General features: G+C 43.7%; 1 protein-coding gene across 3 annotated transcripts in view; it reads left to right on the plus strand.

Annotated features, from left to right (window-relative positions):
* Positions 1-12,795, plus strand: part of PDE4D (phosphodiesterase 4D) — a 627,484-nt gene that overhangs the window by 190,438 nt on the left and 424,251 nt on the right. The window contains exon 1 of one of the 3 annotated variants that reach the window (XM_081880741.1): positions 12,039-12,630. The exons of the other annotated variants lie outside the window; for them this stretch is intronic. Coding sequence (XP_081736867.1) covers positions 12,203-12,630 — 428 coding nt within the window. The 5' untranslated portion in view covers positions 12,039-12,202. Of the gene's footprint in view, positions 1-12,038; positions 12,631-12,795 lie in introns of those variants that run through there. 3 annotated transcript variants of the gene reach the window in all.

A 12,795-nucleotide genomic window follows, 5' to 3' on the forward strand; every position in this document is an offset into this window, starting at 1 on the left:
CTTTGCCCCAGTTGTCCCAGGCCACATGGGTGTTTTCATTTTATTTGCTATATGCAAACCATTGAACTTGTTTATATGTAGACCTTTCACTGAAATGAATAGGGGAATCCTTGCCCTTAAAGGGGAAACATTTGGGTAGGCATTGGAGCTCTCATGCTCATAGCTACTGCTGAACAAGGGCTTTTGAAGTCATTGGGTGCCCACCATGGATCTATGGCTATCTTTTCCCAGCCTCATAGCTGACTAAGTATAGTAGGGGTTTGTTTTTGCAATTCTTTGGGCCATTAACATAATAATCTAGTGAGTTTACTAGCAAACATGTTATTTTATGTTTGATTTTCCTGCATGCCTCAAATGACGTTTTCTTTTCCAAAAATAAATCTTACTCATGTTTATATAGCTTCTTTGTATTTTTCCCTTTGGTTAGAGCTGCTGCAGTCACAAAAAGCCTTCACCTGCTTTGAAGTACATTTATTTTCATTTTAATAAAAAGGAGAAGTAATCGGCAGAGTTGTAAAGGCTCCAGAATTAAAAATTTAAAAAGTGGAGGACAGTCAGTTGTTACTACTCATTGCTTTGGAGTCTCGGGAACCCCTATCTGTCTGGTTGTAAACAAAGGGATTATCCAGAGTTTGATGCCTTTGTGAAATCTGATAATCTGACTGCTGATGGTACCCAAATACCATCCTAGAAGAGGCCTTGCCTGTGACAAATGTATAGGTCACCCAGAGCAGTCTGTGGGACATAAACAGATTTTGCTTCTAATATTTCCTTTCAAGATACTGAGGAAATTTTTAGATTCAAAGCCTGAAGCCAGATCCCACAGATGCCATTAAGCAGGAACTATAACTGATTCAATCACTGTTGCTAAAAGCTATCTCAGAGAGTAATTCTGAATCCAAAGGAATCTTGTGGTAGGGGCAGGTTCTCCTTTTAAATGACTATATTGAAAATGGTTTCATAATTAAAAAGACAGAAAATTATTTTAAGATTTATTGTGTCAGATATATGGATCTAGTCCATGTTGAAAGTAGGCTTGAGTTACAACTGATGTGAGAAAGAAAATATTTATTTAAAACTTTGTAATATTTTTCTAGGGTTCCAGACCTTGTAAGAGTTGCTTTTCTAAAAGGCCCAACCAGTGTCTTTAAGGTGTTCACTTTTGATGAGCAGGAAAAGATGGCTTGATTGATGTGCATTTGGTCCACTTACCTACATTAAATCTTACCTTTAAATTTTTAATTTGCTTCTAGTAGTTCCTTTATTTTTCATATTATGGAAGCTTGTATTCTGTGTGGGGCTGCCTCTCATATTTGGTAGACCAGCAGGGCAGTTTTCCTTGCATTTTCCACAGCTTGGACATCTAGGGCAGATGGGAAACCTGTGTCCCTCCAAGGATGGGGAAGAATTACATTTGGTCTTCATCTTTATGTGAATTGACTTAATTCTCATTTCCAGCACTACTACATGTATTGACAATCCTTCAGATTTCACACTCCTTAGAATTTTATGAGACAGTTATTGGATCGTAGAACATACACATTACAAATACAATTCAGAAGGTGTACATTTAAATAAATTTTATATTTTTAGATTCTGATTTTTTGTACTGATCAGTTCATCCTTACTCCATATATTGCTGGGCCCCATCTTCCACTATCTCTGAGCATTTGCTATGCTACTGGGAAAGATGATAGTTGGAATCCACCAGCAACATCTAAAAGGCTCCAGGTTTCCTAAACTAGGAAGATAGCCCTTGACTCAGATCTGCCTTGCTATAGCCTCCGATTCAATCAAACACACCAAACACTCTCTCTTACATGCTGTTCAAATGGTAACTCACAAAATTGCCTTTCATGTTAAACTGCCAGGTTTATCGCAGCTACTTAATCTTAATCCCACGCTCAGTAAACAAACCAACATGGTGGGTTCATTTTATTCCCAACACATTTCCCTTCACTACCAGGTTACTCATTACCATCAGCACCTGAATGCAATAAGCAGGCAACTTATCAATTCAAACCATGAGGACTGTGTAGAGACAATTAAGGTAGCCAGGTGACATAGAGTTTATTTCCTAGAGTTCCTATAAATGATGACAGATACATAAACACCAAGTCCTTCTATTTTCTGGTTTAATTACAGTATATTTATTATTTCTGTATATTGCTCCTCACATTTAAGCCCATGTAGACCTATTAAAAAGCATTTCCAGGAAAATATTGCAGGGACCTTTCAGAGTACCATACGTATAAAATGCAAGGAAATGATGGGGTTGTCTAGGAACTACATTAGACCATTAGTGCATAATGCCATAATATGTTTTAATGAGCACTTGAGTAAATGCATAAGCATTAGCATGGAAGTTCTGTTAGAAGCAATAGCAATAATTATGAAGTTTCCATTTTAAATTCAGAATAATTGCATTTAGGGATGTCCAATAAAAGTATTTGCTGTAATGTAGTTCAGAGAAAATAAACATGGTACAACAGAAAGGGAAGAATCTCACTGATGTGAGTATCTGGATTCTCACAGACTTCAAATCACATTGGAACTCTGTATGCCTGTTCAGCAAGAGCTGTATGCTCAGTACAGAACAATTATGATAGCAAGGAATAATACAATTGTAGAGTTGGAAGGGACCCCGAGGGAAATATATGTTGACATTTAACATGTACTGTTACATGATTTATGTAACTTATAAAGCACTTCACCAAAGTTGTTGAATTGGTCTTCTAAAACTTCACAAAAAGATTTGGGAGAAAATTTGTTTTTGTATCATGGTGGGAACCTCCCTTTTTTAGCCGCAAAATAGCACCCAAATCTACACACATGCACACATCCAAACACATTCTGATCTCAAGAAGAATGATTCCAACAAAGCCACTTATAATTATTTGACTATTGTATCCAGCCAGTTAGGAATCATGTAGCCAAGCAGCATGGTGATTCAGCATGTATCCTAGCCAGACTTGGCTGTATGAAACAACACACAACACAAAGCTATATAAGAGTGAGGGCAATGCTACCTGCTCTCAGTTTGACTGAGAGAACACATTCATCCCATATAGCTCCTCCCTGAACATGTTTTGTAGCAGGTAAGTTTTCCATTAGAACATCCCATCACCATTTTGACTAAGCCGTAATTTTATATATCGGGGAGGGTGTGTGGCTCAGTGGTAGAACATCTGCTTTGCATGCAGAAGGTCCCAGGTTCAATCCCTGGCATCTCCTCATCTCCAGGTAAGGCTGGGAGACAATCCTCTCCGAAACCCTGGAGAGCCACTGCTGGTCAGCATAGACAATGCTGAGTTATATTGACCACTGGTCTGATTTGATGTAAGGCAGCTTCCTATGTTCCATTAAGGCTGTAATTCTAACCCCATGTACTTATTATTTTATTATTTATTAGATTTGTCGGTTGCTTTATCTTGCCTAGGGCAACCCAAAGCAGCTTACAAACAAACAGACAATTAACCCCACATAGATACAGTCAAACCAAGGGGAGAGAGAAATACATTAAAAACACCCTGCCCACTTCTAAAAGGCCACAGATAGTTAAAGCCCAAAGGCCTGGATATAGAGGAGAGTTTTTGCCTGGCACCTAAAGATATATATGTAGTGAAGGCGCCAGGTGAACCTCCCTAGGAAGAGCATTTCACAAACAGGGAGCCATTGCAGAAAAGGCCTGCTCTCATGTTGCCACCCTCTAGACCTCTCATGGACTTCTCTGTTGGCTTTTAACTTCACTAGTCTTCATTATCTCCTTTCCCCCACTCTGCAACAGCCCAGCTATGGCTGCAAGCCTACACACATAAGGTGAGAGGAACGAAATGGGACTTGCTATTTGGTTAAACATACAAAAGGGCTGGACCACATCCTTTTCTTTACAAAACGTGTGTGTTGTGTCTCAACAGCCAGAAACGCAGTGGGGTCCTCTACAACAGAACCTTTCCAAGTTGAGAAATAGAGGGTATGAGCATTTTAAAGTCTTGCGACTAAGCCCCATTGAATTCAATAGGACTTACTTCTAACTAAACATTGTTACGAATGTGCTGCAGAACAGACATAAACACTTTAATTAGCATGTAAAAGGATAGACTGGCGCTGGAAGGAACAAGGTGCAAAATTCATCATTCCAAATCTGTGTTGGGGACCACGAGAAAATAACTCCTTCAAATAAAACTGGGACTTATATAGGATTAGGCAAGTCACTCTACAACATCATGTGTAGCAGGCACAGGTAAAGGGTCGCCCTACAGGTATTTTTGGACTCCAGCTCTCAACATGAACTTCCAAGTTCAGCAACATCTGAAGTTGCCCATCCCTGATGCATAGAGTGTGGAGGAATGGGAGGAAGGACGTCAGTAATAGAGAGTTCTACTAGTATTAGAAATGTCAGCAGAACTTCAGCTTTCATGATTTTTGTCTATTGCCTTTCAAAGACAGATTTGAAAGTGTAAATTAATCCAAAGACAATTTCACATCCTGACTACAATTAAGAAGGACAGCCATCTGGGGCTCTAATTATTCATCAAGGAAACTTAGACACCCCCTTCCCCTCAGCTATTTTTATGACCCCTTAGACAGTGTGCTATTCAAAACATTTTGGGAGGAGCAAATCTTTTGTGTGTCTTCTGACAACTGCTATTTTTGTCATCATCCCATTCCTTTTTACAATGAGCAGTTTGATCCGTGTGTTGCTTACACACACACACACACACACACACACACACACACACACACACACCTCTGCCTGCCCCTTCACTGCCTTTTTGTCCTTGAGACACAATATGCAAATCATTTTTCTCTTGCTTTGAAAGCTATCACAACTCCAGCTTTGCTCCAGTGGGCGGTACCGATGAGATTCGAATAATTTGTCTGATGAATGAGATCCACAATTAATTTTGCTTGACACATCTAACATTTTCAGCTGAGAACACTGATGCTATGCAGAAAACAAACACAAGAACAGTTTCAAATCCAGATTACCATTTTCAAAAAAAAAAAAAAAAAGTCTGGAGAATCCATCTTCTGTGAACACTACTGTAGTTGTATTAGGCAGAGTCAACACAACTTATGAACAGGGTTGGCTCCAGGTTTGAGTGGGGTCCTGATAGTGCATTCTGGTGCCCCCCCCATAAGTGTGTCCACCCACAGCTGTGGTCTTGTTCACAGCTGAGATTGGGTTGCCACCAACCATTTCAACTTTCCCACAGTTTCTCAGACTTGGCTACTGCCAGCAGATGAAATGGAGGGTAGGAACAGGCCAAAGTGATTGCCTGCAGTAATGAATGCAGCTGTCCAAGGTGCCAAGTGAGGATGCCGCCCTCTTTATGATTCTCTAAGCCAAATGTAGTCTTACTACCTAGGAATGGGGGAGGGATGTGTTCAACTGGCAAGCTAATGTGAACCTACCAAATTTTATTTCCTGGAACAATGAGCAAACTGAAACATAGCCAGCCTTTGATACTCAGTGCAGTTCTTCAGCCAAAAAATGGCACAAAATCACATATGTTAAGGGAAATTGCATACACAGAAAATATATCCATGGAGATAACATATAGAAGTGTGTTTTGTTAGAATTTTTGTCTGGATTTTTTTTAAAAAAACCATACAAATTGATGCAGAAAGGGGGCAACTTGAACTTAAGATTGCAAAAATCACAGTCAGTCATCTTTATTATCAGCCATGTACTATGGCCTTCCAGGCACTTGACATCTGCTCTTACAGTCGTGTGCAGGCACAAAACATGAATTTTCCAAACTCTGCTGAGCCACCATAAAATAATATGAGCTTTCTGGATCAGGCCAGTAGCCCATCTAGTCCAGAATCCTATTCTCACAGTGGCCAACCAGATGCCTGTGCAAACCTGCAAGCTGGACATGAATACAACAGTACTCTGCACACCTGTGACTCCCAGCAAGTGGTATTCAGAGGCATGATGCCTCTAACAGTGGAGGTGGAACATAGCGATCATGGCCAGTAGCCATGTGATAGGCTTGTCCTCCACAAATTTGTCTATAAGATATATAGAATCAAGGAATTGTGGAGCTGGAAGGTTCACCAAGCTCATCTAGTCCAGGCATAGGCAAACTCCAGCCCTCCAGATTTTGGGACTACAATTCCCATCATCCCTAGCTAACAGGACCAGTGGTCAGGGATGATGGGAATTGTAGTCCCAAACATCTAGAGGGCCGTAGTTTGCCTATGCCTGATCTAGTTCACCCCCCTGCAATGCAGGACTCACTGCTTATAGGGACATATGAAGACATAGAGACATAAAGATATTGGCTGCATTCTACTTAATGGATTGCAAGTTGTGTAGGCCTGTAAAATGATCAGGCCACGTAAACAAAACTGGTATTGTTGTAGAAAGCATTTGTTTTCCCCTTTGATTCTTTTTTCTTTTCTTACATAAGAAGCATTGTAAGTAGGTTTGAAAGCGCCTCTGAGTTTACAAGTGCACTTTGATTTGCAGCACGGAAAAAGGAGGCAGCTGGTTAGAAAAAATAAGATACAGCCCATTAGGTGTAAGAAGATAGCCATGCATCTTTTGCGTGTTATTTGTATAATATCTCTGCTACATACATTATGGAAATGTGAAATCTGCAAAGGCTGCATGGCTCACATAGCATATGAATTCACTTGCATTGCGTATGGGATTGCACAGGGCTTCTGAGCTAGACCAGGATGCAGATTTTGCCTTTCCCTGGAATAATATTGAATGGCTTTTGGTGGAACTAGCTGAACTGGGTCTATTTTAAGGCATTGCATATTACTTTCTCTGTCAGCTGTTCTCTGTGGAGATATTTTAATATAACTTGGGTTGATCCTGTAGTTTTCTTTTATCAAATCCTCTGTGTCTCTCCAATCTGAAGTGATCCTTCTCAACTGGGAATGTATTGATTAAATAATTATTATTAAAGAATGTGAAGGATTTCAGAAAGCACATACATGTTGTACAATTTGAAACTGAGACAAATCTGGTTAACACAAATTTGTGCCTAAGAAAAAGCTGTAATATGTGTAGGGTTTTTAATGTGAAAAAGTGATCTATCACACTTCTGTATAAAAGAACCGTGGGAGAAGAGGGACCTAGGGCTGAGATTGCATTTGGGGGAAGAGCTTTGCCTCTTCTTCCCATGTTGTTTTCCTGATGAAAGATCCCATTACTTTCCTTTCCCAAAGCTGCTGTTTTCCATATTGGGGAAAATGTATGGATACACATAAGTTTCTCTAATGGGGCAAGTAATAGCTTTTGGGAACAGGGTAATTTGCAGCACAAGCCCAATGTATTTACTCAGAAGTAAATCCCATTGTGATCAGTGAGAATTACTCCCTGGTAAATGTGCATAGGATTGCAGCCTAAATCAGAAAAAAATGTCATGGGGAAAAGGTTAACTCTCTTTAAATCACCATGTTTTGATTTTATCACTAAGCAACTGACTAGAGGAAAAGCGAATGGGGTTTCAATAGCACATTTACTTGGGAGAAAGTCCCATTAAAGTCAGTGAGTTTTATTTCCAAGCATGCATGCGTAGGATTGGTCTGTAAATTGTGTAATCATGTAGGACATTCAGAGACTCTTCAGTGTTAATTTTTCTCTCCCTACCACTGTATATGACTTCAGAAAGCATGTTGAAGTTGACAAATTAATGTTAGCCTTATCTTACATTGCCCCTTTGTTTGAAATGGACGATAAATGCTTTATTTAAATTTATGCTGCAGTATTTGTCTGCTTTGGTAACACTGTCCTCTCTCTCTTACGACATGTGGTTTTCAAATGTATCTGCATCTTTTATTCTTAATCAGGCCTCCGTGATTTAAAAGCCTTGCTTTCTTCTGTTTATTCATTCATGTTTCCAGTGTATTTCTGTAGCGATTATCTGCTGAATTCTTTTTCCACTTTCAGAAGAAGGATGCTGCTGCCGTAAACCAGATACTGTGTGAAAACTGTGCAACTGCAAAATACAGAGCTGGTTTGTCTGAAGTTTTCAATAAATATACCATAGACTTTAGAGAGCTCATTATATAAAGACTGGCTAAGATTTAGATCCCACATTACCAGAGCAGTGCGGCTGCCACTTTCCTGGAGCTGTGTCCCATTGTACTCCCACTCAGGTAACACAGGAATAGAAGAACAATATGGAAGGACAGGGCAGGGCATTGGAGGAATTACATCAGCATTAGAAACCATTTAGTTCTTCCCCTATGATCCTATCCCTCTGAGGTAGTTCCTCCAATCTGATGCTACCAGAGAGGTGTAGGAAGCAACCATAAGAAAACATCAACCACACTTTGTGGTTTAGTAGGAACTAGGCCTTAGTCAATGCCATTCAAGAACTCATTCAATTCCTTAGCAAAATGAGGTCCATTGAAAGTGTATTGGAAAATTCAAGGACGTTGATCTAGGCTGAAAGTCTGTCCAAACTTAGCTGAGAGTAATCCCCATTGAACACAGCAAGATTTACTTTTTAGTAAAGCTGCATAGGATTGCACTGGTAGTGACTGCATCTGTTGGCTCAGGGAGTGGGTGGCCCTGCCATGGGTGTTCCCACCTGATAACTGCTCCTCCCATTCCGCCTGCCCACCTTTTGTCATAGCCTCTGCTAATTTTAGTTAGCCTTTCCTGCACCTTTTCCATTCCTACAATACCCTTTTTGAGATGGAGGGGGGATACTGTGCACAGTATTCAAAATGTGGCTGCACAATAGGTTTGTAGAAAGGCATTGCAATACCGGAGGCTGAATTTTCAGTACTATTCCCCAGTGTGGGTTTTGTCTCTTTCTCAGTTGCCATATACTAGGCTGGTGTTTTCATTGCACCATCAGCCTCGACATCTCTTTCCTGGGTTAATCCACGAGCTCAGATTTCATCAATGTATATGTGAACTTTGAATTCTCTGCCGTTGTGTGATTACTTTGCATTTATTTACCCTGAGCCATGTTCCACTTCTTGTTGCCCATCCACCACTTGGAGTGGCACTCCAAGTCTGCCTGAGTTTTCCATTTCTAGAATCACTGGGTATTATCTATAAATTTGGTTACCACGATGGTCATCACTAACTCTGGATCACTTATGAACAAGTTAAACAGCACTGAATACTATGTAAAGTCTCAGGGGGACCCCATGGCTTACTTCCCTCTATTTCAAGAATTTTTCATTGATTCCTATTCTCTGCTTCCTCTTGTTTAATCATTTACTTGTGCCTTCTGATTCCATGTGTTAAGTTTCTCAGGAACCCTTGCTGATGGCGGTTGGGAAGCTCTACCCTGTGGTCCAAAGTTGGCCCATCACATGTCCTACTTTGGCCCACGAGGCCATTTCCCCCAACCATGACTACTCTACACCTGGTATCAGGTGAAGGGCAGATAGGGATGCATGTAGATTGGCTGCACAACTGAGCATCCCATGAAGAGCTTGATCATGTATACCAAGGTTTCCCAAACTTGGGTCTCTAGCTATTTTTGGACTACAACTCCCATCATCCCTAACTAGCAGGACCAGTGATCAGGAGACCCAAGTTTGGGAAACCCTGGTGTAAACAATCCCTGTAGATGAGTACAGTTGAAGTAACTGCTCATCTCCTGTTGGGCAGTCAGTTCAACCCTGCTGGAATGGCTGTGATCCAAGTATTTACTTGTGTTTTATCCTGTATTTTATTCTCTGAACCACCCTGAGATCTTTTGATGAAGGGCAGTATATACATTTAATTAATTAATTTAATAATAATAATAATAATAATAATAATAATAAAGCAACCTGGTGTACCAGGCCAAAAAGACTTCCCATCTCTTGTTTACCAAATTACCCCATCCACATACTTGATGACACTTTAAAGGAACTCCAAAAGGCTGGTGAGGCAGGACTTCCTTTTCCAGAAGTCATGCTGTGTCTTCCTCAGAAAACTTGTTCTTCTATATGCTTAATAATTCTATCTGTAATAATGCTGTTCACCACTTTATTCAGATGCTAAGCGGTTGCCCTATATTTTTCTTGATCCTTCTGCATGCAGTTAAAAAAACCAGAAACTGGCATTGTATTGGCTAATTTCCAGTTGTCTAGGAAAAAGGCCAAGTTTAGGGACAAGTTGCATATTTTCATTGGGAAGATCAGGAATTTTATATTTGAGTTATTTAAGAAAGCTTGGGTGGGTGCCATCTGGACCAGTGATTTCCTAATTTTTAATTCATTTGCAAAGCTCTAAGACTTCATATCTTGTTATGTCTCTTGAAAAACATGCATGAAGCCCCAGATGCAGGGTATGAAGATTTTAGCATTTTCTGGGCACAGAACCAAAACATTAGGGTAGCATTCCAGCTGTGTGCAAAGCATGGGGTCACTTGACTGGAGCACATTTGTGAAAAATAAAGATGGCAGGCTCACCTCAGTAACCCTCTAATAGTGAAGTGCCCATCCATTTGAAAGTGAAATAGAACCACTTTCAAATATGGTAGTACTTTCTACATGCTGGGGCTAATGGAAGTGGTGGTCCAAAACATCACTGGTGAAGACTACCCTAGGCTGGTCTAGAGGAGTCTTTGGCCAGGTTCAGCAAAACTCTTCTTCTGTGCAATATCTATTTGCCTTGGTTTATGTGGATGTAATCATTGCATGAACTGGTTTAATCATGTGTCTGAATGCCTTCCTGAGCCGGAGACACAAATTCACATTTAGCGTCAAATCTATTATTTGGATAGATTCACGTTTATGAGAGGGTTGTTTTTTTTAGGTTTGTTTGTTTTTAGAGACAGAAAAGAAAAACAGGGCATTTCAGATGCTTTTGTGTTGATCTTGTTCCTATCCCTCATAATAACCTGGGATCTAGATGCTCTCATCGCAGGTAATCTGAAACACAGAGAAGAGGATTCACAGCTGCTGCTCCCTAAAGGAGACCTCTCTCGCCTAGTACTATGAGTTTATTTTAGAATAGTAGCATTTTACTGCTTAAAATAAAATCCACTTTGATTAGCCGGGTCTGTTTTTAAACAGTGGAATCATTTTTTATTTTTATTTTTGTCACGCACAGAGAATCAGCTGCTCAAAGGCATTTTCCCCGGCATTCACAAACTCCTGAAACTGGTGGTTCATAATAATAGAAGAACTTGACCTATCCTTTATTCGTAACGGAAGACGCAGAACTCGTTATAATTAAAGCTCCGCGGTGTTAATTCGCAGCCAGGAGTACTTAGAGAAAGGCGGGGAGAGGAAGGGCTGGGGGAGAGGAGCAGCTTAATATTTCAAGCCTTAAGTGGAGCACTTTGGAGAACGCTGGTGCACGGAGGACCTCTGCCTCCCTCCCCGTTTCGATTGCAAAAAGACACACACAGAGAGAAATAGTTCCCCAAATATATGGATGCGCAAAAGAGGCAATGGGACAGCTTTCGGCTCCCTGTTTCTCCACACCCCCCTCCTTAAACCCAGACTCCCTTTCGCAGCGACGTCGACTTTGTGCAACTTTGCCACCCAAAGTGACTTCTTAAGGGGGGGGCGGGTGGAGAGAGAGCGAGAGAGCGGGGTGGGTCTGTCTAAAAACGAGAAGTGACCGAATGGCAGCCTCGGGGAGGCGAGCGCAGAAAGGCAGCGAGAAGCCCCTTTCCCGGGAGCTCGCAGAGGCGGAGGAGACGCGATTGGAGGCGATGGAGCTGGAGGAAAACTCCGCTTAGGTCAGCGCAGCAGTCTCGGCCGCCGCGCGTCCACGCTGCTCAGCCCCAGGCGCCCACTCCGGTCTATGCCGGCTGCTACGGCGGCGGCGGCTGCTTCCCTGGCTGCAGCCGGGCGCTGCTCTGTCTTCCTCCTCCGGTGCTCTGGGTTCGCGCTGGCTGCCGCCGCCTCCGCCCCTTGGGCAAGTGGCAGCCCTAAGGCCAGGCAACGTCGTCTCCTAGCGGCCGAGTTGGCGAGCAGACGCCGAGGGAGTGCCTTTCTCCGCCGCCTGGCAGCAGCCGGCGCAGGGAGCTGTCCAACTTTTCAGCAGCAGCAGCAGCAGCAGCAGCAGCCCGGTAGTGGCGCAAGGCGGGCTTGAGCAGGCGAGGCGAGGCGAGGGCAGGCGCGCAGGCAGGCAGCCCCGCCGCCGTTGCTTAGCGAGCGCGCCCGGCGATCAGCGAAGGAGCGCGTCTGCAGCTCGGCAAGCGGCAAGGACAGCGGGTGCGCGGCGCTTCTGTTCGCCTTTTGCCCCGTCGGCGGCGGCGGCGGCCCCAGCATGGAGGCTGAGGAGAGCCGCCCCAGCCTGGTCGAAGCGGCGGAGCCCGGCGGCGGCGGCGGCGGCCCCGGCGACGGGAGCCCGGCGGCGCCCAAGCATTTGTGGCGCCACGAGCACCACTGCCGCTACCAGCTCCGCCAGCAGCACCACTTCCTCGTGCACCAGCCGCAGGCGCCCCAGTGCCCGCCGCCGCCGCCGCCGCTTCCCGCGCCGCTGCCGCCCGCCCCTCCTCTCCCTACAGCCGCCCGGGGTCGCGTCGTCGGGGGCAGCGGCGGCGGCAGAGTGAGGCACCGGGGCTATTCGGACACGGAGCGCTACCTGTACAGCCGCGCCATGGACCGCGCGTCGTTCGCCCTGGAGACCGGCCACCGGCCCGGCCTGAAGAAATCCAGGATGTCCTGGCCCTCGTCCTTCCAGGGCTTCAGACGGTACGCGGGAGGGGCGCGGGGAAGGGGCTCTGCGCGCCGAGGGTCATTTCAGCCACCCTCCTCCATCCCACCCCTTCCGACAGGTGAGGGAAGAAGGGAGGAGGATCCTTGGACGGAGCGCGGGGGGGGGCGTTAAGTTGTAGAGAGGGCGTTGGGTGTTTGTGG

The sequence above is a fragment of the Podarcis erhardii genome (assembly GCF_964252035.2).
Source record: "Podarcis erhardii genome assembly, chromosome: 11".
Lineage (NCBI taxonomy): Eukaryota > Metazoa > Chordata > Lepidosauria > Squamata > Lacertidae > Podarcis > Podarcis erhardii.